General features: G+C 40.5%; 2 protein-coding genes across 4 annotated transcripts in view; one reads left to right on the top strand and one right to left on the bottom strand.

Moving 5' to 3' along the window:
* The first annotated feature begins 2108 nt into the window (after positions 1 to 2108).
* Positions 2109 to 9172, top strand: LOC127421226 (sodium-dependent neutral amino acid transporter B(0)AT3-like). Its single transcript, XM_051664092.1, has 12 exons — positions 2109 to 2288; positions 3199 to 3339; positions 5134 to 5271; positions 5360 to 5541; positions 5644 to 5754; positions 5848 to 5960; positions 6123 to 6251; positions 7223 to 7379; positions 7470 to 7674; positions 7965 to 8124; positions 8213 to 8375; positions 8951 to 9172. Exons 1-12 carry the CDS (start codon positions 2132 to 2134, stop codon positions 9170 to 9172), a joined length of 1878 nt encoding a protein of 625 aa, XP_051520052.1. The 5' UTR covers positions 2109 to 2131.
* A 2961-nt stretch (positions 9173 to 12133) lies between these two features.
* Positions 12134 to 24000, bottom strand: part of tert (telomerase reverse transcriptase) — a 15781-nt gene continuing 3914 nt past the window's right edge. The window contains exons 3-15 of one of the 3 annotated variants that reach the window (XM_051664074.1): positions 23425 to 23611; positions 23172 to 23325; positions 22859 to 23026; positions 22433 to 22594; positions 20148 to 20230; positions 19941 to 20054; positions 19514 to 19585; positions 17415 to 17600; positions 17094 to 17217; positions 14805 to 14866; positions 13328 to 13452; positions 12869 to 13006; positions 12134 to 12676 (exon numbers count right to left, since the gene is read on the bottom strand). In XM_051664074.1, coding sequence (XP_051520034.1) covers positions 12573 to 12676; positions 12869 to 13006; positions 13328 to 13452; positions 14805 to 14866; positions 17094 to 17217; positions 17415 to 17600; positions 19514 to 19585; positions 19941 to 20054; positions 20148 to 20230; positions 22433 to 22594; positions 22859 to 23026; positions 23172 to 23325; positions 23425 to 23611 — 1679 coding nt within the window. In that variant the 3' untranslated portion in view covers positions 12134 to 12572. Of the gene's footprint in view, positions 12677 to 12868; positions 13007 to 13327; positions 13453 to 14804; positions 14867 to 17093; positions 17218 to 17414; positions 17601 to 19513; positions 19586 to 19940; positions 20055 to 20147; positions 20231 to 22267; positions 22358 to 22432; positions 22595 to 22858; positions 23027 to 23171; positions 23326 to 23424; positions 23612 to 24000 lie in introns of those variants that run through there. The other 2 variants (XM_051664075.1, XM_051664076.1) reach the window with 2 other exon arrangements.

Below are 24000 nucleotides of genomic sequence, written 5' to 3'. Positions count from 1 at the left end.
CACTGAACATTTTTGTGCTCTCAAAATATCATATTACACCCTCAAAGAATAATTTTGAGCACACTGAACATTTTTGCGTGCTCAAAATATAATTTTTTTTTAATATATAATTGTGACAGACATATAACTCCATATCTCGAGACTAGAAACAAAAACAGGCAATTAGAATCATCATGGCACTGCCCTGTGGTTGTTCAGGAAAACTGTGGATAGGGTACAATGGGGCTAAAGGCACTTTTACATTTTATTTTTTCCCAAAACACTAAATAGCAACAAATCTACCACATTACTTTCCTAAACACCTGTTTGTTTTGAGGTAATTTGATCTAATATTTAATCAGATTTATGTAGCTAATGAGAATGAATTGACAAATTTTGCCCTATAACTATTGCTCCTATATTTACACAAAATTACTACAATCTCCCTCCCTCACCACCTTTTCAAAAAAAATAATTTTAATCAAAACAACCTTCCATTATTATTTCTTTTCACACAAATTACATTGCTCCATCAATATTACTTGATACACTTTGGGACCAGAAAAAAAAGCAAATTTTCCTTAAAGTGTGCCTTTAACCCCATGTACCCTACACATAACATGATTCTAATAATGGGTAGAAAAAAAATATACACTGTCAACTAAATACAAAGTAAATATTTCCGACATAATATTTTAATTATTTCTGCTGGCTTTACTACAAAAACAACATAAAAGCTAATGATTTATTTTCGCAAACACCATGTTGTCTTTATAATATCACATTTACTATTTTTCTCACACAGTATAAATGGGTTTTAATACATGACAATATACACCGATCAGCTGCAACATTAAAACCACCTGCCTAATATCATATGTCCTCGTCGTGCCACCAAAACAGCTCTGACCCGTCGAGGCATGGACTCCACAAGACCTCTGAAGGTGTCCTGTGGTATCTGGCACCAAGACGTTAGCAGCAGATCCTTTAAGTCCTGTAAGTTGCGAGATGGAGCCTCCATGGATCGGACTTGTTGGTCCAGCACATCCCATAGATGCTCAGTCGGAGATCTGGGGAATTTGGAGGCCAAGTCAACACCTTGAACTCTTTGTCATGTTCCTCAAACCATTCCTGAACAATTTTTGCAGTGTAGCATGGCACATAATCCTGCTGAAAGAGACCATCAGGGAATACCGTTGCCATGAAGGGGTGTACCTGGTCTGCAACTATGTTTAGGTAGGTGGTACGTGTCAAAGTAACATCCACATGAATGCCAGGACCCAAGGTTTCCCAGCAGATCATTGCCCAGAGCATCACACTTCACCGGCCTGCCTTCTTCTCATAGTGCATCCCGCTGCCATCTCTTCCCCAGGTAAACGACGCACGCGCACCCGGACTAAACTATAAACAAGATAACAAGACTAAATGAACTTAAACCAATGAAAAGACTAATAACAAAATCAAACAATGAACCAATGAAAACAAGACACATGAACAGGGGAAAACACATGACAAGATCACGAGGGAACAGGAACTAAACTTGAAAATAAAAGACATGAAAACAAGAACAACACATAAACATGACACTGTTAGTCTTAACATATTGTGAGAGAGTTTAATGACAAAACAAACTTTAGTAAGCTTAAGACATTTATTTGTGTACTGGCGTGTTGCAGAATTATTTACTAAACTCACATTGTATGCAACTTACCATGGTTGCATTTAATGCATTTATTTACATTTCTTAAAGCTTTTTTAACAATGTTCAAAATGCTAGAGTGTTTTGTGTGCGTGGTTCCCCTACTTACAAGAAAGGACTTGTTTTAGCAATGTGAAATTAGTGTACCATCCACATGAAACCATAATGTGGATTATAAAATATTACAGCAGCAAACACACGTGACCTTTGCATCCGTAGCAGCTTTTTACAGTTAAAACATGGATTTATCATGGGTTATAAATTAAACGACAGGACAGGATTGTGCAATTGCATTTTAAACATATGAATACATTACACTCCCCTCTCATAGGTAGTTCTGCCATATATAACCCACCCATGACCCACAGCTCAGAATAAACCTCTCGGAAAGAGACGTCTTCACTTTGGACAAGTGCATCCACGCGTTTGATCTGGACCGTTCTGAAGATCAGGATGGACACGTCCAGTACTGTGATCAGTGAGAAGTCTGAAACTCAAGAGAGGCCCAAATGGGACAATAAAGTCCAGTATCTGCTGACATGTATTGGATTTGCAGTGGGATTAGGGAATGTGTGGAGATTCCCATACCTGTGCCAGATTTACGGAGGAGGTGTGACACTTGCAAAGGACTTCAGTGATTTTATTTAACTACGATTCTTCTGAATTCCTTTAACAAAGTCTATCTTTACTGGTAGAATAATTCTGCAGACAGAATGATGATATGCATATCCAAACATAATGATAAACAAGTTACAGATTTGAGAGGTTTTAGAATAATTTTCAGATTCTGTATGTTGTTGTTGTTTTTTTGATCACTGTATTCTGTATAAAATTGGTTTTACAGTTAAAAGGGTGTTAGGGTTAGTTTTTTCTTCTGTCATATAATAGTATAAGTTATCAACTTGATAATCAATAACCAAAATAATAAGCTACAAATAATTTAATCAAATCCAATAAAAACAATTTCAACAAAAAAAAACAGTTAATAATCACCAAAAGGGCTTTTATGATATAAAAATGATAATGACATTTTGTCTTTGGGTGCGTCTCTAGTTCACTAGTAGCCCCTTTTGCATTAAATGGAAACAATCTTTTGAATATTAGTCATTGGAAGATTAAAAACTAAACTGCTTAGTAATTGTATGTTCCTTAATGTAATTTATTTTTAATAATAGCACTGTATGTTTCAATATCTACAACGAAAATGCAAAATAGTGTCATTTATACAGCAATTTTGTTGATTAATACCAGTTACGGTTGAATGCACGACCTCATAATCGTGTTGCAGGTGACAGAGTCATAAGTGTCCCAATGATCAATGGATCAGCACCCTTGCCAGTGCCTGAACTCGTGTTCACGATATACTGATTCACGATATAGGGAGCTAAGGAGCGAGATGAGATGCACCCTGTGTCTTAGTAAAAAGTAAATGTTTGTTGAAGTTTTGAAAATCAAATACATCCATCCTCAAATTCAGCTAATGATTTAACTCATTTCATTTTCATCCTTTTGTGTGTCAGGAGCGTTCTTGATCCCGTACATGATCGCACTGGTGTTTGAAGGTTTGCCGTTACTGTATCTGGAGTTGGCGATTGGTCAGAGTTTGAGGAAGGGCAGCATTGGTGTCTGGCACTCGATCTCTCCTCTGTTGGGTGGAGTGGGTGAGTCGACACACCTGTAGAGAAGGTCTGACAATGGCTTCATTTTACAACAAAAACTGTTTTCTGTTGATAGTGAAAATTTAGGGGATCAGTAATTGTCCCCCCCGGATGGTGTTGGGCCCTGCCCTTTGCTTGGGATGGCCCTTGTTAGAGCATTATAAAGACACTGAAACTGAGAAACTTTATCAATTAAAACATTGTGCTATTCTAGTGTAAATTAAATAATATATAAATATAGCCGTCCAAATACAAGTAAAAAGAACATGACTACATTTGCCAGAATAGATCCTGTGGATGCTGTGGACACAGTTGCTTTTGGAGCCATCTAGCATCGAAATTGGGTGAAATTTGGCATATGCCCTCACGATGTTGTGTTGTTCATGTGTACCAAGTGTTGTTATGTTGGGATATTCTGCTCACAAGATACAGGCCAATTAGTCATTGTGAACCATATAGATGGAAATTAAATCAGAGATATACATTTTGTTTGGCTTAAATCAATCAGAGGAAAAATTATTTTTGATTCTGGTCCATACTTTAAAGTTACTGTTTAAAAATATATGCTCAGGTTCCAGCACTTCTAGATTCTTTTGACAAAGAAAAAAAAAAAAAAAAAAAACTGCTGTCGAAGGGCACTTCACTCGCTGAAAATTCTCAAAAAGCGTTGTGGCGTTGAAACACCCCGAAATTTAAGCTTCATTAAATTTTCATCAGGATTGGTGGATCAGGACAAACTCAGGATCAGGATATTTCACGGATCACCCTCATTAATCGCATCTGTTCTAGTAAAACCCACTGATCCCGGAGCTGCTTTTGGGAGATTTCAGAAGTGTGCTAAACATGTGAGGATGTGTATTCATCAACCTGATTAAAGAACCTTGATATATTTCTTTACTGTAAACCATAGATATTAATTTATAATGACTTTTATTTATTTCCTTATTTTTCTCCCCAATTTGGTATGCCCAATTCCCAATGCGCTCTAAGTCCTCGTGGTGGCGTAGTGACTCACCTCAATCCGGGTGACGGAGGACGAATCTCAGTTGCCGCCGTGTCCGTCAATCTGCGCATTTTATCACGTGGCTTGTTGAGTGCGTTACCGCGGAGATGTAGCGCGCGTGGAGGCTTCACGCTATTCTCCACAGCATCCATGCACAACTCACCACACGCCCCACCGAGAGCGAGAACCACATTATAGCAACCACGAGGAGGTTACCCCTTGTGACTCTACACTCCCTAGCAACCAGGCCAATTTGGTTGCTTAGGAGACCTGGCTGGAGTCACTCAGCACACCTTGGGATTCAAACTCACGACTCCAGGGGTGGTAGTCAGCGTCAATACTCGCTGAGATACCCAGGCCCCATAATGGCTTTTATTAACATAAACATTATTACATTACATAATGCTTAAAGGATTAATAAAACTACAGCCCTGCTATATCCATTATTGAAATCTGCTGCTCAAAAGAACCCAGAAGCGCAGTTGCCTGTGGTGTGACGTCGCGGTACTTTCATCTATATGGTTCTGGAGTTATTAGCGAAAAACATGTAGTTATTATAGCGCCACCTAGAGTTGGATGGGGTGTGTGTGTGCCTGAGTCGCGATTGGGATTTGGGACCATCTGGCCAAGTTTTGGGGCTCTAGGAACTACGGTTTCGAACACCCAGACACATTTAGGATAGGAGAAGAATAAGAATACAATCAGTACAAATACAACAGAGTTCCAGACCTTTGTGCTTGGACGCCTAATAAAATAATACCAGTAGTATGAGATATGTTGTCGTGTGTTTGCAGGTGTGGCGTCTATGATCATCTCATTTCTGGTAGGCTTGTTTTACAACACTATTCTGGCATGGGTGCTGTGGTATTTCTTCCACTCGTTTCAAGAACCGCTGCCCTGGAGTCAATGTCCTGTAAACGAAAATCTCACAGGTACACAAAGACCTTTTCTACTTGCACATTCATATCTGTTTTGGTTTAGTGTCATCTGTGCTATATTATCTGTGCTCAAATCTCACAGGTTATGTAGAGGAATGCGTCCTGAGCACACCAGTGAATTATTTCTGGTACAGACAGACCCTGAACATCTCTCCAGACATTGAGCAGAGCGGATCACTGCAATGGTGGCTGGTGGTGTGTTTGGCTTCAGCGTGGAGTATCGTTTACATCTGCTTCATACGGGGCATAGAGACCATTGGTAAGGTGAGAACTGAACACACCATGACTGCTGAGATAAACACAGTGGCCCAAAAAAGTTCAATGGAGATCTCAGACGCCGAGGATTGTAATATGATGTGCATGTAGGCTGTGTATGTGACTGCAACGTTTCCATACTTGGTGTTGACGATCTTTCTGGTGAGGGCCCTCACTCTTCCCGGTGCCACAGACGGTATCTTGTATCTCTTTACACCAGACGTGAGTAACAACTGTAGTGTAAATTAATGTAAAATGTGCATGACTGAGCATGTAGAGGAGGCTGCAGGTGTGATTGTAATCATCTGTCTGTAGTGGAAAATACTGATGGACCCTCAGGTGTGGTTAGACGCGGCCACACAGATCTTCTTCTCTTTGTCTCTGGCATTTGGAGGACTCATCGCCTTCTCCAGTTACAACCCTATAAAGTATGAGCCCACATTTGGGTTTCTTAATTATATACAGGGTCCACAGGAAGTGTTACCAATAACACATTGAGTTACAAATGCAAAACATTTCACCTTCCAAAATCTGTAGTAAAAATATAAATGTATCAGGATTAATGATTTGGGTCTCTGTGTTTGTTACAGGAATGATTGTGAACGGGATGCTGTGGTCGTGGGATGCATTAACAGCGCAACATCTCTCTATGCTTCAATTCCAATATTTGCCATCTTGGGCTTTAAAGCCACGTCTAACTACAACACTTGCATCAACAGGTGACACCTCATATTCAACAAACTCACACTGATTTACAGCCAGAATTAAAGACTATTTGTAGTTATGTTGTGATATTTTTTTAAAGAACTGTTGCACCACATGCAAGTGTTTTGAACATGCAAGACTGGAAATTACAAATTACAAAACCATCAGTTAGTGCTCAGTGAATAACCAGAGTTGAAGTCTTGTGCGATCACATAAACATGACCTTGGTCTGGGTCTCACAAATTAAAAGTCTTGGTCTGGAGTTGGGTCTTGGTTTATGATCTCAAAACAAGACTGTGTTCAATTTCCAGCATAATAAAGGTGATAATCTGGATCTTAGGTGGGTTGGTATTGGTCGGTCTCTGGTATTGGTCTGAGACTTGGTTTTAAGGGGTTTGGTATATTTCTGGGTCTGGGAGGACCTGTGTTTTGAGTGTCAGGTATTGGTCAGAGTCTGGGATGGTCTGGGTCTTTGGGGTCCGGTTTTAGTCTGTGAGGTTCTAGTATTGTTCCAGATCTTGGATTGGAGGGTCTGGTATTGTGCTGGGCCTAAGGAGGGTCTGGGATTGATCTGGGTCTTATAGGGTCTGGCTCTTTGGGGGTCAGTATTGGTCTGGGTCTTAAGGGATCTGGTTTAGGTCTGGGAGGTTCTAGTATTGTTCCAGGTCTAAGGAGGGTCTTGTATTGATCTGGGTCTTAGGGCACTCTGGTATCAGTCTGGGTTTAGGTTGTAGGAAGTCTGGTATTGGTCCAGAAGGTTCTAGTATTGTTCTAGATCTTGGAGGGTCTGGTATTGTCCTGGGCCTTAGGAGGGTCTGGTATTGAACTAGGTCTTAGGGGGTGTGGTACTGTGTCTGGTTCTAGGTCGTAGAGAGTCTCGTTTTAGTCTGGTTCTTGGAGAGTCCAGTATTGGCTCAAACTCTGGTATTATTACATAACGCATCAATACATGAGGTTTGATCAACAGCGCTTGTGCATACTGCAGTAACATCTTGGATCTAATCAACACGTTTGATGTCACGGAGACAAACATCACAGCTGAGAACTACGAGAGCTGGCTGAAGTCACTAAATGCGTCAGATCCAGATAAATTCTCAAGTCTGAACCTCAAACACTGCAGCCTCCAAAGCTTTCTGGACCAGGTAAATGTAAACAACTGTACAAAAATCATGAATCAATGCTTGTACAATGTCTTGAAATATCTGAGTTACTGCAAACTCTCTCTTATCAAGAGTGCTTCAGGAACGGGTCTGGCGTTCATCGTGTTCACAGAAGCTGTGATCGAGATGCCAGGCTCTCAGGTGTGGGCAGTGCTGTTCTTCATCATGCTCTTCAGTCTTGGCCTTTCCTCCATGTTTGGGAATCTCGAGGGTGTCCTGACGCCTCTGCTCGACCTGCACATGGTTCCAAAGTGGATGCCAAAAGAACTCTTCACAGGTACTGATGAAACAGAACCATATGACCACTGTAAGGTTCACTTCAGGTGTCAACAGGAGATCCAAGAGCTAAAGTCTCTGCTGACCACAGATTTAATGTTTTGAACACTGAAAAGTCATCTGTTGTGCCATCAATTAATTGTAGTATGCCCTTTGCAAAAAACGTAATACACTAGATAGACACTACCATTTGAAACTCTGATTAGTCTAGACCGGGAAAGGAAGAGCTGCCGTATCAACACTCTCTCTAAGTGTTTGTATAATTGTAGCTCATGTTCTCTGGTTTCTCAGCTCTCATATGTGTGGTGTGCTTCCTGGTGGCCCTGATCTTCACGTTGGGTTCTGGGAACTACTGGCTAGAGATCTTCAACAGTTATGTGGGCTCTGTTCCGCTGCTCGTCATCGCCTTCTTCGAGATTGTTGGTGTTGTCGTGTTCTATGGCACGAAGCAGTAGGTTGGATATTTAGAGATGAAAATCCTCTCTTGGACTACATGAGAAAGATCTCAATACACAAGAAAACTGCCGTTTGTGTTTCAGGTTTAGTGATGATATTGAGTACATGACGGGGCGCAGACCGAACATCTTCTGGCGTGTGTGCTGGATGGGGATCAGTCCTGTCATGTTATTAGTTGTTCTGGTGGCTTACGTCGTCGTTCAGGTGCAGAAACATCCCACATACCCAGCTTGGAACCCAGAATATGTGAGTTTGAGCCAAATCTACATGCAATATGATGAAAAAAAAAAAAAAATGCTTACAAGAGCAGAGGATGTAACTAGGAAATTATTCCTAGTGGACAGTTGTTGATATCACATTTAAGGTGTTTCAAACAGTCTTCCATAGATGTTAAGTCATTATTGCAGGTTACATTGTAGTAGAAGGAACATCAATGTTCTTGATGGGTTTCAGTGTGTTAGGAAGAGTCAGGATCATGAATCACCACAAACGTTCAAACAATCCATGCTTTGGACCAGCTTTAACTTCAGGATGGTGTTAACTGGGTTTAGATGGGCAATGCTGGTTATTATTGCAGGTTGACCAGTGAAATCATGATAATTACACCCAGCTAAAACCAGCATGAAAGCGCCCAAAACCAACCTTGTGCGGGTAACCAGCAATATAATGGTTTAAAGGTATAATTCAATCAAACCTGGTCCAATGTGTATCAGCTGAACCAGTTTATTTTGGTCTAGGCTGTTTTGTTCAGCAGGATTGTGTCGTGTACATCCTGAACCATTAGTCCACCACCATGACATCATCTTGTGTGTATCATACAGGAAAACTTCCCAGAGACAGAAGAGAAGCCGTATTCTGACTGGGTGTTTGCGATCTGTGTGCTGTTGAGTTCTGTTCCCGTCATCTCCATCCCCATTGTGGCCGCTTACAGACTGATCAGACGACGAACAAGGTCACACACTGGCAACAACTTCCCAAACCCCTATGATAATGAGGCCTTCAAAACCAACAGCGAGACTCAGTCCTCCTTCAAATCGGTCTAAAAGACACTATGGACTTTCAGGTCTTTCTTGAGCTTCTCTAGTGATATTATACAGATGGGTTTTGTACTAAAATTTCTGTGTCAACTTTCTATGTTGGATGAAGGAGAAACTTCTTTAACCTGCAGACCTGCAAGTCCCAAACTCAAATTGTGAATTTAAAATGACTTACCTGTGTCGTTTAAATGGAAAGACCATGCCGCACCATCACTGTGACCAAATAATTTGGTCTTTAAAACTTAAACTAGAAAAAAAGTGACTAAGTCACTGTATGACAGACTTTAGATTGTCTTACATCATATTAGTTTAGGAGCCTGGGTTGCTCAGCGAGTAAAGACGCTGACTACCACCCCTGGAGTCGCGAGTTTGCTAAGTGACTCCAGCCAGGTCTCCTAAGCAACCAAATTGGCCCGGTTGCTAGGGTGGGTAGAGTCACATGGGGTAACCTCCTTGTGGTCGCTATAATGTGTGGTTCTCGCTCTCAGTGGGGCGCGTGGCGAGTTGTGCGTGGATGCAGTGGAGAATAGCGTGGGCCTCCACATGCGCTACGTCTCCGCGGTAACACACTCAACAAGCCATGTGATAAGATGCGCGGATTGACGGTCTCAGATACGGAGGCAACTGAGATTCGTCCTCCGCCACCCGGATTGAGTCGAGTCACTACACCACCATGAGGACTTAGAGCGCATTGGGAATTGGGCATGAGAAATTGGGGAAAAAAATAAATAAATCTTTCACTGTATTATTCTCGTCACACAGAGTGGTGTGAAAAAGTGTTTGCCCCCTTCCTGATTTCTTATTTTTTTGCATGTTTGTCACACTTAAATGTTTCAGATCATCAAACAAGTTTAAATATTAGTCAAAGATAACACAAGTAAACACAAAATGCAGTTTTTAAATGAAGGTTGTTATTATTAAGGGAAAACAAAATCCAAACCTACATGGCCCTGTGTGAAAAAGTGATTGCCCCCTAAACCTAATAACTGGTTGGGCCACCCTTAGCAGCAACAACTGCAATCAAGCGTTTGCGATAACTTGCAATGAGTCTTTTACAGCGCTGTGGAGGAATTTTGGCCCACTCATCTTTGCAGAATTGTTGTAATTCAGCCACATTGGAGGGTTTTCGAGCATGAACTGCCTTTTTAAGGTCATGCCACAGCATCTCAATAGGATTCAGATCAGGACTTTGACTAGGCCACTCCAAAGTCTTCATTTTGTTTTTCTTCAGCCATTCAGAGGTGGACTTGCTGGTGTGTTTTGGATCATTGTCCTGCTGCAGAACCCAAGTTCGCTTCAGCTTGAGGTCACGAACAGATGGCCGGACATTCTCCTTCAGGATTTTTGGTAGACAGCAGAATTCATGGTTCCATTTATCACAGCAAGTCTTCCAGGTCCTGAAGCAGCAAAACAGCCCCAGACCATCACACTACCACCACCATATTTTACTGTTGGTATGATGTTCTTTTTCTGAAATGCGGTGTTACTTTTACGCCAGATGTAATGGGACACACACCTTCCAAAAAGTTCAACTTTTATCTCGTCAGTCCACAGAGTATTTTCCCAAAAGTCTTGGGGATCATCAAGATGTTTTCTGGCAAAAATGAGACGAGCCTTAATGTTCTTTTTGCTCAGCAGTGGTTTTCGTCTTGGAACTCTGCCATGCAGGCCATTTTTGCCCAGTCTCTTTCTTATGGTGGAGTCATGAACACTGACCTTAACTGAGGCAAGTGAGGCCTGCAGTTCTTTGGATGTTGTTGTGGGGTCTTTTGTGACCTCTTGGATGAGTCGTCGCTGCGCTCTTGGGGTAATTTTGGTCGGCCGGCCACTCCTGGGAAGGTTCACCACTGTTCCATGTTTTCGCCATTTGTGGATAATGGCTCTCACTGTGGTTCTCTGGAGTCCCAAAGCTTTAGAAATGGCTTTATAACCTTTTCCAGACTGATAGATCTCAATTACTTTCTTTCTCATTTGTTCCTGAATTTCTTTGGATCTCGGCATGATGTCTAGCTTTTGAAGATCTTTTAGTCTACTTCACTTTGTCAGGCAGGTCCTATTTAAGTGATTTCTTGATTGAGAACAGGTGTGACAGTAATCAGGCCTGGGTGTGGCTAGAGAAATTGAACTCAGGTGTGATAAACCACAGTTAAGTTATGTTTTAACAGGTGGGGCAATCACTTTTTCACACAGGGCCATGTAGGTTTGGATTTTGTTTTCCCTTAATAATAACAACCTTCATTTAAAAACTGCATTTTGTGTTTACTTGTGTTATCTTTGACTAATATTTAAACTTGTTTGATGATCTGAAACATTTAAGTGTGACAAACATGCAAAAACAATAAGAAATCAGGAAGGGGGCAAACACTTTTTCACACCACTGTAAATTACAGCAATTCTGCTGGCATCTAAATTTCCAAGAACTTTCTAAACTTCTCAAACTCCGAAACTTACACCGAGACAAACTAATGTGAAACGTGTCCTGCATAACTAATCACGCTCACTCACAACACCAGCCGTTTTAGTTAGTTAGTAACCAGAATCACGACTTTTACAGCCGCTGCATGTTTTTAAACAGAATGTCATGACTAAATATTGGATGCATTCTTGTCCGTAAAAGACATAATTTGTCAATAAAAATGTGTTTGATAATGGTTACGTTTTAAAATTCTTATTTCTTTGAATTGTGCATTTCTTCAACTTGTTTGAGCATGCATGACACACAAGAATAGCTAGTAAGTCTGCAGTTTTTCTGCACTAAATTTAGAGCAAAAGCTTGAGAGTTGAGAGTACTGCACACTTACTGGTAGCTGAAAGCATCATACAATTAGCCAAAATATTTAACAAACACACTAGAGGCAGGGGATAAAATCTGTGATTGAAGGGTGTTCAAATTCTGCAGAAATCTGCAAGTGCAATTCCTGCTAGTTAAAGTTAAAACTTATAACACGACTTCACTTCTGTGATGGTTTTAAATTTATTTTCTGCGCAGAATTTGTTTCCCCCCTCAAAGATGAAAATGTAAAGGTGAAGGCTTACAAATGCATCAACACATGCAAATATCATATAAACATTCACCATAACAACAGCAAACAAACTACATATTCAAAAGACAAATGAGTTGAATAAAACCAGCTTAACGGCCAGTCATCTTCCATTCACTTTTCTATTATTACAAGTTTAGTTTACGAGACTCGCTTATCACTGCACTGCTTTCTCAGTTTAACGACAATCCATCAACAATCTACGATACAAGTCACATCTGTTTAATCAGCTACTGTATGAGACTATGGAAGAAAATACTTCCTGCTGATGCATCTGTAAACATGCTGCCGTTTATAGAGGCAGCGCATGACTGCAGTAAATGTGAGCTGATAACAGGGGAGTTTCTTTATGCAGGTTTATGTGTTTACGTCCTGATGGTTTTAAAGTCGTTAGGGATTCTGGGCGTGGCCGCCTGATGCACTCGTGCCAATCTGATGCCACGGAGCGCGTGCTGTAGACGCCTCTTTCCTAAACGACACATGAAAAACAAAAAGACAACACACTCTATTATACACTGTCCTGATGTCAGTGGAAATCATTAGCAGGGAGAAAACTGCAATAGAAGAGGCACTACATACACTTGAGTTTTAGTGCATTCAAAAATTTAGGAAAAATGTTAATTGCATGCAATGATAACTCCAAAGATGCATGCACACGTACGTTTTTGCAGTCGCATCAGGAGGCTGCGGTAAAAGGGGCGGAAACGCGTGAAAACAACCTCAAACGCCAGACAGAACAACAACTGCACCGCCTCGTACTGCAGAACACCTCCACCATCCGCATAGCCCAGAACCAGACCTGCAGGAGAGAGAACGCACACGAGTTAGTGTCAAAAAATAAAATATAACACCACAAATCTAGTGAGCTGCCTTGCTGTCTACAAACTCTACATAGGCAGTATCCTAACTGAAATAAAAATGACTGATAAGCATCTAGTAGTTCGGTCTGTCAGGCTTCATCCATTATTTAATCGGTGAGTGTCCAGACTGCTAAATCACTCACAACACATTTAAATCGAGGTGTTTTGAGGTTGCCTTAAAAATGCTGTTTAGCTAGTTAGCTCACTAGGTTTTTGAAACAGATAGTCTGTGTGCATGTGTGTGTATTTAGTAATCTTGCCTGTATTTGTGTGTCTTACGAGTTTATTAGTAACTCGAGCCATAGTCCAGATCATCTTCAGATAGAATGACGGATTTGCCCCAATGTTCTGGCCCAGGGGCAAACTCTTCACACACGCATGAAACCTGCCAACACACACACACACACACACACACACACACACACACACACACACACACACACACAGAAAAACTAATAGCATCGTTCTTTCTGCTCCAACACTCATTGGTTGATGGTTTTAATCAGTTGTTGAAAAGACAGGAATCTTTTAAAAAGCTACTTACAAATAGTTTTAGATTTAATGAGGGTGACATAGTTTAACCATATCTATAGTAAGGGTTAAACAAATAGGGTGAAAACATTAAATTTAACAAATTTATACTTAACACTTGTGCGACCTTCGGGACATTTTTGTCTTTTTCGATCATTTTGGCTGTGTTAATGCCGACAGCATAAATTTTGTCAAAGGTGTGCATTTTTTGGGGAATTCTGATATTTCAATCTCAGTTCCTATAATACATCTATAATACACTGTGTACACATAATAGTTACACTCAGGACCTTCAGGACAAAAATGTCCCCATTGAAACCCATTAAAACTGCAATATTTGATCCCAGTGCCATTAAAGCATAAAATCATGAATTCTATGATATTATGTTTTCATTCCAGAGCCCTGGCTTCAAAATTTACATTTTTAATATTTTCCACCAGATGGCGCCATTTTCCTCATGTTTAGCCTATGGAGCAAATACATGCTTTTCCCCTATTCTCTGTTTGCTGTATTATAGAGCACTGCAGGACAACTGAATAGATGATGCAGATAAAATTGTGTGTGTTGGTATGGATGTCAGTGTATTTTGCATATGTGTATTGAGAAATGTGTGGTGTGTGTGTGTGAAAAACAACAGTGGTATTATATAAACAAACTGGCATTTAAAGGGTTAAAATTCTGAAAATTAATGAATATTTGGTAGTTATGATCAGGACTGATGTTGGTTAACAAATCTAAATCAGTGAAAGTGGAAAATAATATTAAATATATAATATATTTTTGGCAGTTTTTTGATGCAATGTTTCTGAGGTCCTGAATGTGAGTTTGTTTTTGTTTTTTATCTGACACTGCACAAAAAAATTATAATGCATCAAAATCTATGTTGTTGCTAATCATTGACATATCCCAGACTGTGACATTTTTGTCCTCGAAGGACCTCTGAGTAACTTTTTTTAAATTGACGCACAAGGGTTAATATACACAAATACAACTAGAAAATATCCTATTTTATATAACTGAATCGAAATATAGTGATAAAAAGCAGCAACACACTGGAAAATTTAGCTTTTTATTGGAAACTGGAAATAATGTCAGTTAAAAGTGTGGCTACTTTTAGTTAACTGCTTCCGAACACTGTAGCTTATCAATTTAAAAAGTGTGTGAAAAATGTGTATTCAGGACAGGTGACAGTAAGAAACGTTTACCTGAGAGCCTGCAACAGAATGAGTTTGTACAAGCTTTTGTAAACGGCTTCCACAGAATTCATCTGTAAAAACATCAAACATATGTGCTAAAAAAAAAAACTCCCTCACAGTCATTTACTAACTTCAGTCAAACATCTATTTGCTCATTCTCTACTAACACCATGTCTCCGAGGGGGAGAGCTGATTACTTGTGGCTTTTTGTTTTGTACTCTCGCCACGTGTCCTCACCAGATGCTGTCATTTATCTGTTCTCACTGAATCCAAACTTGCATACAGCTATATCACAATTCCAGTGGGTCAGAAGTTTACATACACTAAGTTAACTGTGCCTTTAAGCAACTTGGATGTCAAGCCTTTAGGCAATTAGCCAGTTAGCTTCTAATAGGCAAACTGGCTAATTGGAGGAGTACCTGTGGATGTATTTTAAGGCCTGCCTTCAAACTCAGTGCCTCTTTGCTTGACATCATGGGAAAAACAAAAGAAATCAGCCAAGACCTCACAAATAAAATTTGTGGACCTCCACAAGTCTGGTTCATCCTTGGGAGCAATTTCCAAACGCCTGAAGATACCACGTTCATCTGTACAAACAATAGTACACAAGTATAAACACCATGGGACCACACAGCCATCATACCACTCAGGAAGGAGACACATTCTGTCTCCTAGAGATGAACGTAGTTTAGTGTGGAAAGTGCGAAACAATCCCAGAACAACAGCAAAGGACCTTGTGAAGATGCTGGAGGAAACAGGCAGACGAGTATCTATATCCACAGTAAAACAAGTCCTATATTGACATAACCTGAAAGGCTGCTCAGCAAGGAAGAAGCCACTGCTCCAAAACCACCATAAAAAAGCCAGACTACAGTTTGCAAGTGCACATGGGGACAAAGATCTTACTTTCTGGAGAAATGTCCTCTGGTCTGATGAAACAAAAACTGAACTGTTTGGCCATAATGACCATCGTTATGTTTGGAGGAAAAAGGGTGAGGCTTGCAAGCCGAAGAACACCATCCCAACCGTGAAGCATGGGGGTGGCAGCATCATGTTGTGGGGGTGCTTTGCTGCAGGAGGGACTGGTGCACTACACAAAATAGATGTCATCATGAGAAAGGAAAATTATGTGGATATATTGAAGCAACATCAAGACATCAGCCAGGAAGTTAAAGCTCTGTTGCAAATGGGTCTTCCAAATGAACAATGACCCCAAACATACCTCCAAAGTTGTGGCAAAATGGCTTAAGGACAATAAAGTCAAGGTATTGGAGTGCCCATCACAAAGCCCTGACCACAATCCGATAGATAATGTGTGGGCAGAACTGAAAAAGCGTGTGTGAGCAAGGAGGACTACAAACCTGACTCAGTTACACCAGTTCTGTCTGGAGGAATGGGACAAAATTCCAGCAACTTATTGTGAGAAGCTTGTGGAAGGATACCCAAAACATTTGACCCAAGTTAAACAATTTAAAGGCAATGCTACCAAATACTAACAAAGTGTATGTAAACTTCTGACCCACTGGGAATGTAATGAAAGAAATAAAAGCTGAAATAAATATTTCTCTCTACTATTATTCTGACATTGCACTTTTTTAACCATCAAAACAGAGTGTGGAACGTTGGACACTTTGTGCACTCAGCACACGTGGCTTGCCGTACATAGCAGGAGGGGCGGAGTTACCAGCAGCGATGGTGATCTGGCAAAACATTTGTAAATAATGGAGAATAACAACTAGCGAAACTTCTGTGAAGACAGCACCTTACAAAAGTGAGTTAAATGCTTTACCATCATACCATGCAGTGTGAATATGTATATTATTGAGATATAAGTGTTGAACTGAGGGTGGATAGCATGCTAAAGCTAGCGGCAACACAACGCTTGGGTTTGAAACGTCACTTCCGTCAGCTGTTAAATGGCGAACGCTTCCGTGTAGTAATAATCCGTTAAGTGTTCCATTTGGGACGATACTACACTTTGAAGATTCACACACTACATGGCTGAGTGCATAGTACATTTTGTTAGTGCACAGTGTGTCGTTTGGGAATTTAAAAAAAATTCAAATGTAAACAAACCCATTCTCTAACTGATCGGACTTATTTTTGTACAGACGACGATACATTTTTTTTGTAAAAATCCCATAGAATGACACTGACGGAATGTTAAAACGGGTCAAGACTATTTAAACACTGTCAAGCCAACATCAAAGCATTTTGGAAAGTTTTGGAAAACTAGCCGCAAACTTGCCACTCATTATAGTGCATACTGCAATGTTATTACGACAGAAGCCCTCTCACCCTGAGGTCTACAAAGATTCCAGTACACTTGAGTCTGATGATTGACAGCAGCTTCTTCATGACCGTGGCTGGTGAGTGGGTGGAGCCTATCGTCAGGCTGTAGCGCAGCGATAGGCCATCATAGCTAAAGGGGGCAGGGTTAACGTCTCATTTTAGTGTTCAGTGGAATGCATATAAAATCATAAAAAGTGATTATACATGTGGATTGTTCTCTCACAAGCCACATCAGAGCAGTATAATTGTATCACAGATAAAATACAGATTTACAGTCCGATAAAATCATTAGATAAAGTCTACTATGATGTAATAATGCTATATCACCGTGAGTAATCCTTATAGATATCCAGCCTGTGTGTGTCGAGCATCAGACCGCACCACGGGAACAGACAACATGATGGAAACACAGTCACACCACAATTCAGCCACTCGTCACACACGGGGAAATTCACCGCCACTTTCTGTGGGTTTATTTTACAACCATATTCAGGAACGCCAGACATCAACATCCTGTTAGACAGACAGACAGAGGGATGATGAGTGTTTTGTATCATCTGTAGATCAGATTTTGGCTTGTTCAGTTTATAGTTTTATAGACTGATACATTAACTATCGATTATCTGCAAAAATATATGCCATCAGTGGCGTTTGAGGATTCTACATTTAAAACATTATATCACAGCGACCTCTAGAGGTGAAATAAGAACAATAACGGACACCTTGTGACAATTCACTGTATCTAAATCTTTCATCATTGACAATATTCATCCATATGCACTGGATGACAAAACAAATATTTTGTTATATATGCACACACACAGTGCTGTGAAAAAGTATTTGCCCCCTTAGATACTAAATCCCCAAATCTATGAAACTGCATTCATAATGCGGTTCAGCTGGACTAGACACACCCAGACCTGATTACTGTCAAATCAACACCTAAATATAACTTTTACAGCAGCATGAAGTTGGCTAAAAGGTCTCACCCAGTAGCACACGATGCCACAGTCGAAAGAAACTCCAGAAATTAGGAGGAAAAAGATGATTGAAATACATCAGTCTGGGAAGGGTTACAAAGCTATTTCAAAGGGACTCCAAAGAACCACAGTGAGAGCCATTATCTCCAAATGAAGAACACTTGGCACAGTAGGGAACCGTCCCAGAAGTGGCCGTCCTTCCAAAATTCCTCCAAGAGCACAGCGACAACTCATCCAGGAAGTCACACAAAAGCCAAGGACAACATCCAAGAAATGCAGACCTCTCTCGCATCACTAAAGTCACTGTTCATGACTCCACTATCAGAAAGACACCGGCCAAAAATGCCATCCATGGAAGAGTGGCGAGGAGAAAACCACTGCTAACCCAGAAGAACATTAAAGCTCGTCTGAATTTTGCCAAAACACACCTTGATGATCCTCAAAACATTTTGGGAGAATGTTCTGTGGACTGATGAGTCGAAAGTGGAACTGTTTGGAAGACAGGAGTCCCGTTACATCTGGAGTAAATCAAACACAGAATTCCTCAAAAAGAACATCATACCTACGGTCAAGCATGATGATGATGATAGTGTGATGGTGTGGGGATGCTTTACTGCTTCAGAGCGACTTGCAATAATTGAGGGAAACATGAATTCTGCTCTCTACCAGATCATCCTAAAGGAGAACGTCCGGTCATCAGTCCGTGAGTTGAAGCTCAAGCACAACTTAGACAATGATCCAAAGCATAGGAGTAAGTCCACCTCTGAATGGCTCAAAAGAAGCTAAATTAAAGTTTTGGAGTGGCCTAGTCAAAGTCCTGAACCCGATTGAGATGCTGTGGCACGACCTTAAACGGCCAGTTCATGCTTGAAAACCCTCTAATGTGTCTGAACTAAAGCAGTTCTGCAAAGAAGAGTGGGACAAAATTCCCCCCCAGTGTTGTGAAAGACTGATCTCCAGTTATCAGAAGCGTTTGATTGCAGTTGTTGCTGCTAAAGGTGGCACAACCAGATATTAAGTTTAAGGGGGCACTTAGTTTTTCACATGTGGTGTTGGATAACTTTTTTCTTCAATAAAAAAAATATATATTTGAAAACTGTATTTTGTGTTTACTCAGGTTGCCTTTGTTTTATGTTATATCTCGTTTGAAGATCTAAAACAATTTAGTATGAAAAATACACAAAGGGGGCAAATACTTTTTCACAGCACTGTGTGTGTGTGTGTGTGTGTGTGTGTGTGTGTGTGTGTGTGTGTGTGTATATATATATATATCCTTTATCTGGTGAATATATTAGCTATAAAAAGGTTATTTTTAATAAATACTTAAAAAGCAACGGAGCCAAGTCTCCATTTCAAAATAAAAGTTCCCCGTGTATTTCCGATTTATTCTATCGGTCGAACTTTAATATTTAAAGCAGTATTTGTCGTGTTGTGTTGTGGACATACGTCAGGAACTCTGTGGCCTTACTCAGATGAGGCGTAATGAGCAAAAAATCATCAACCAGCCTCATCAGACACCTGTAAACGAGAGGAGAGTCAACAAACACTGTCATGCCATCTACACAAACACTATTCATGATAATCTGACCCCTTGAGGTCACATTTGGTTAAACCCCAAAGCATTCTTCACACAGACAGCACACGCACAGCCCAAACTGGGCATATCCGACTCAAATCCAAAAAATTTTGAGAATGCATAAAATCAGATTTGTAATGGTTTTAAGTATTAATCCAAATTGTTTATTTGGAATTTAAGTATTTTATTTTGCTCATTTGGAACATGACATCATTCAGCATCTTAGATATAGATGTTTAATATGTCTCTTCTCCACTCAGTCTTTGTCAAATGGGATAAACAAGAGCAATATCTCACCCGCCCTTTGTGACGTCTTTCAGTAAAGAGTTCTCCATGTGTCCGTAACACAGATTACACAACAGAGCCGACACTGAAGATCCCTGAGGAATCCCACACACCTGACGGAACATTCTACAACACACACACACACAACATGTGACCAGTAATAACTCATGATGAATGAGTGAATGAGCGAACGTGTGTGAGATGGATGAACTCACTCACTTCTTCTCATGCTGGATGATGAAGCTGCTCAACATCTTCTGGAAGAACTGAAACACATCTTGACCTCTGACCTCAGACGAGTGCTGCAGGAACACAGACAAAAACAGCACAGAAGTGTACTATTTCCCAGGGGTTTTCAAACTGGGGGGCCGCAAAATATGTTGACATCATTACTGTTTTCTTCTGAAATCACTAGATTAATCATGCTTATTTTATTGTATTGACAGCCACAGTGAGAAATAAAAATAATCTGGGTTATAATTTCATACAGGGATGAACCGATGTATCAGCTGCCGATATTTATCAGCCAATTATTGACCAAATGAAAACCATCGGCATATCAGTTATACGCATAAAAACGCTGATATGAAAAACCGACGGTTTATTTATAATTAATTAGTAGCACGCTTTCTGTGAATTCAAATGCACAATCCAGAAATAATAACAGCCACGATATGTAGAATGGTTGGCACGTCTAAGAACATTAAATATTACATTTTTATTCTCTCGCTCTCGCGTTAATGCAAAAAACACCATAAATGGATGTGACAGTTGTGAAGGCGGCACTTAGCTGTACATGATGAGGGTAAACCATCCAAAACACTTTGAAACCAGCAGACTTTGACTTCTAAGGTATCGAAATTTTTATATATTGGAAATTATTTCTTGTTAGAACAGTAAAAAAGATTTTGTACCTCTTTATACATTTTTTATGCATAACTAATTAAAACAGTGATCTGATGACAAAATAAGGTAAGTGGCAAAATATCGGCATCGGCTTTTTTTTGTGTGTGTTAAAATATCAGACAAATTTCCTATCGGTGCATCCTTAATTATACAGGGAAAATCTTATTTGTAAGAAAGAAGTCTTGTAATTCACTATTTTCTGTACATCTGCTTTGCAACCATTTTTATTGTTTTATTGTGTACTTTTAACATTTATTTTTATAGCGTTTTTCACCATCAATATAGACATTTTAAACATTACATTTATATTATAGTTATTACATTATATTCTTTTTTAAGTGTTATTTCTTCAGGTTTACACATCTAGCATTTCTCCAGCATATGAAAGACACACTGGCAACTTAATAAGCAGTAAATCTGACTACAACACCTGGAGTCGCGAGTTTGAATCCAGGGTGTGCTGAGTGACTCCAGCCAGGTCTCCTTAGCAACCAAATTGGCCTGGTTGCTAGGGAGAGTAGAGTCACATGGGGTAACCTCCTCGTGGTCGCTATAATGTTGTTCTCGCTCTCGGTGGGGCGCGTGGTGAGTTGTGCGTGGATGCCGTGGCGAATAGTGTGAAGCCTCCACACGCGCTACGTCTCCGCGGTAACGCACTCAACAAGTCACGTGATAAGATGCGCGGATTGACGGTCTCAGACGCGGAGGCAACTGAGATTCGTCCTCCGCCACCCGGATTGAGGCGAGTCACTACGCCACCACGAGGACTTAGAGCGCATTGGGAATTGGGCATGAGAAATTGGGGAGAAAAAGGGGAAAAAATTTAAAATAAAATAAAAAAATAATAAAAATAAGCAGTAAATATTTTCAAGATAATATTTTAATTTATTTTGGCTTTAGTACAATGACGATATAAGACAATATAAAATAAATCTTTATAATATGATGTTTATCATTTTTTTCAAATTTGGGGGTTCTTAAAAAATAAAAATAAAAAGTAGTATATGCAATACATAGCAGGGGTTTTCAAACTTTTTGTTTTTAAGTATGAGAAAAAATATTCTGTGTGATATCAGTGAGCGCCGTCCCGTTATTTTGAATGTTCAATCCATTTTGGGTTTTTTTACCGTCTCGACTTTTGTCCGTCTGGTCAAATAATGCATCTAGAAAGATTAAAAAGTTGCCAATTCATCACAGTGGAATTGAAAGGTTGAGACGACCCTATTGCATTGTGGGATACATTATCTAACGCAGTGTGCTCTGTTGCATACTGCACATTTTGGCAAATGTAGTACATCATCTGGCTATTCCATGCACATTGAAAATTAGCATACCGTGCTAGTAGTATTCAGAGCATACCAAGAGACTCAACTGCAAATACAAACCTGTCATACATGATCATAAGTATTGATAGGACTCTGATTGGTACTGACCCGCTCCACTAAGATGGCATCGTGTAAGGCTCCGTTGGCCTGTTCATCCAGAACAAACCCCTTCATGTTCAGAGGTTCACACATCTCTGCCTGACAGCGTAAACAAAACAACATTTACACAATCTCAAATTCACCAACACGCGCTTTGTTTTCAGTGCTGCGTACTTTAGTGCAGAACTGTTTCCTCAGACCCTGGTTGGGGTCGTACCACACGCGAGCGTACTGCCGCAGAAAGAAACTCCGCTGTTTGAACGGACTCAACACCTCATCCAACACCTCCACCAGCTTGGCGTGAGGAAGACTGTCATACGCCCCGCTCACGTCTACCTGAGAGAAAATACATTAATTTCATGGGCTGTTTAAAGGTAGTTCGTTTTGTGGCTTTTAGTTCCTAACTGTTAAGCTTAGTTTATTTATTTAGCACCATAAAAATAAAATGGCCCCATGCACTTCCAACGTAACCCAGATTTTTAAAGAAGGCACGAGTCAAAATAATTTTGTATGCTGTCGATTGAGCTTTACTTGTATTGAACCCAGATTCAAGACCAAGATCTTTAACACAAGAGAATGTGTGCGTACAGTAAAACACACCTTAACGAAGTACAGTGGTCGTGGTGAGCATTTCTGCTGCGGCGTGAACTCTGCAAGAACTCTTTGGATGTCTTGCCAACCCCAAACCGTCGAGCCCATCGGCCCCGGGGCCTCCCGCACACACACGCTCAGCACGTTCTGCAACACTCGCACGCAACTCTGGAAATGCTGCACAGAAGATCAGATCACACAAAAACATTTTGTAAACACTGTGACTCTTTCAAAACATTGCTCCGTTGATACACTGTATATACACTTCACATTGTGAGTTTCCAGAAACTGAAACTGGTTTGAGTTGTGCTAATGAACAGACCTGCAGTGCTTCTCTGGTTCCAGAGAGTCGTGTGATGGGTCTCATGCTGTTGGTCTTTGGGATGAAACGAATTCGGGATTTTATGGTGGTTTTAGGGAATTTGATCACTTCAGAAGGAGACAGCGCCCTCCACTGGCCCTTAGACAGATGAACTCTGTAAATACATGACTCCAGGATGACTGTCTGCTCAGGAGTGTGTGTATTATCTTAAAGCCGTTATTTAGTGCATGTATAGGACTGTAGTTTCTCGCACCTGAACGCCCGCTCGTATAGTTTGCTCCACACTTCTCTCCTGTAGAAGCGCAGTGTGTGTTTCTGGCCCATACTCTCGGTGACGTAGAACAGCGCTTTCACCAGGCCGATAACGTACTCATTCAACAGCCAGAGCAGAAACTGACCGAAGATCCACTCCCGGTACCGGTGCTCACTGGCACACTGACCTGCATCATTCATGACATCAACAAACATCTTCAAGTGAGCCTCAAGAACAAATCCTTAAAATACGCATGGGTTTCCTTTTTGCAAAATATAATTTCTTATTTTGTTATTCAGATTTTGGAGCTAAATAGGACCTAAATATGACATTCTTTTGGCAGGTTGGCAGGTTTCATAAGACTCCCTCTTTCATGTAAACTGATCAGCCACAACATTAAAACCACTGACAGGTGAAGTGAATAACATTGATTATCTCGTTACAATGGCACCTGGGGAAGAGATGGCAGCAGGATGCACAGTGGGAAGAAGGCAGGCCGGCAGAGGCAGTGTGATGCTCTGGGCAATGACCTGCTGGGAAATCTTGGGTCCTAGCATTCATGTGGATGTTACTTTT

The sequence above is a fragment of the Myxocyprinus asiaticus genome, chromosome 30, assembly GCF_019703515.2.
Source record: "Myxocyprinus asiaticus isolate MX2 ecotype Aquarium Trade chromosome 30, UBuf_Myxa_2, whole genome shotgun sequence".
NCBI lineage: Eukaryota > Metazoa > Chordata > Actinopteri > Cypriniformes > Catostomidae > Myxocyprinus > Myxocyprinus asiaticus.
The sequence above is the reverse complement of the archived record's forward strand: the minus strand, read 5'-3'. Positions and strand labels throughout refer to the sequence as shown.

Excerpts from the sequence above, each read along its gene's own strand:
- LOC127421226 (XM_051664092.1), top strand. The coding sequence starts at position 2,132 with ATGGACACGTCCAGTACTGTGATCAGTGAGAAGTCTGAAACTCAAGAG. Across the intron at positions 2,289-3,198 it reads GTGCCAGATTTACGGAGGAG|GAGCGTTCTTGATCCCGTAC; the intron begins GTGTGACACTTG and ends TTTGTGTGTCAG. Across the intron at positions 5,755-5,847 it reads TGTATCTCTTTACACCAGAC|TGGAAAATACTGATGGACCC; the intron begins GTGAGTAACAAC and ends ATCTGTCTGTAG.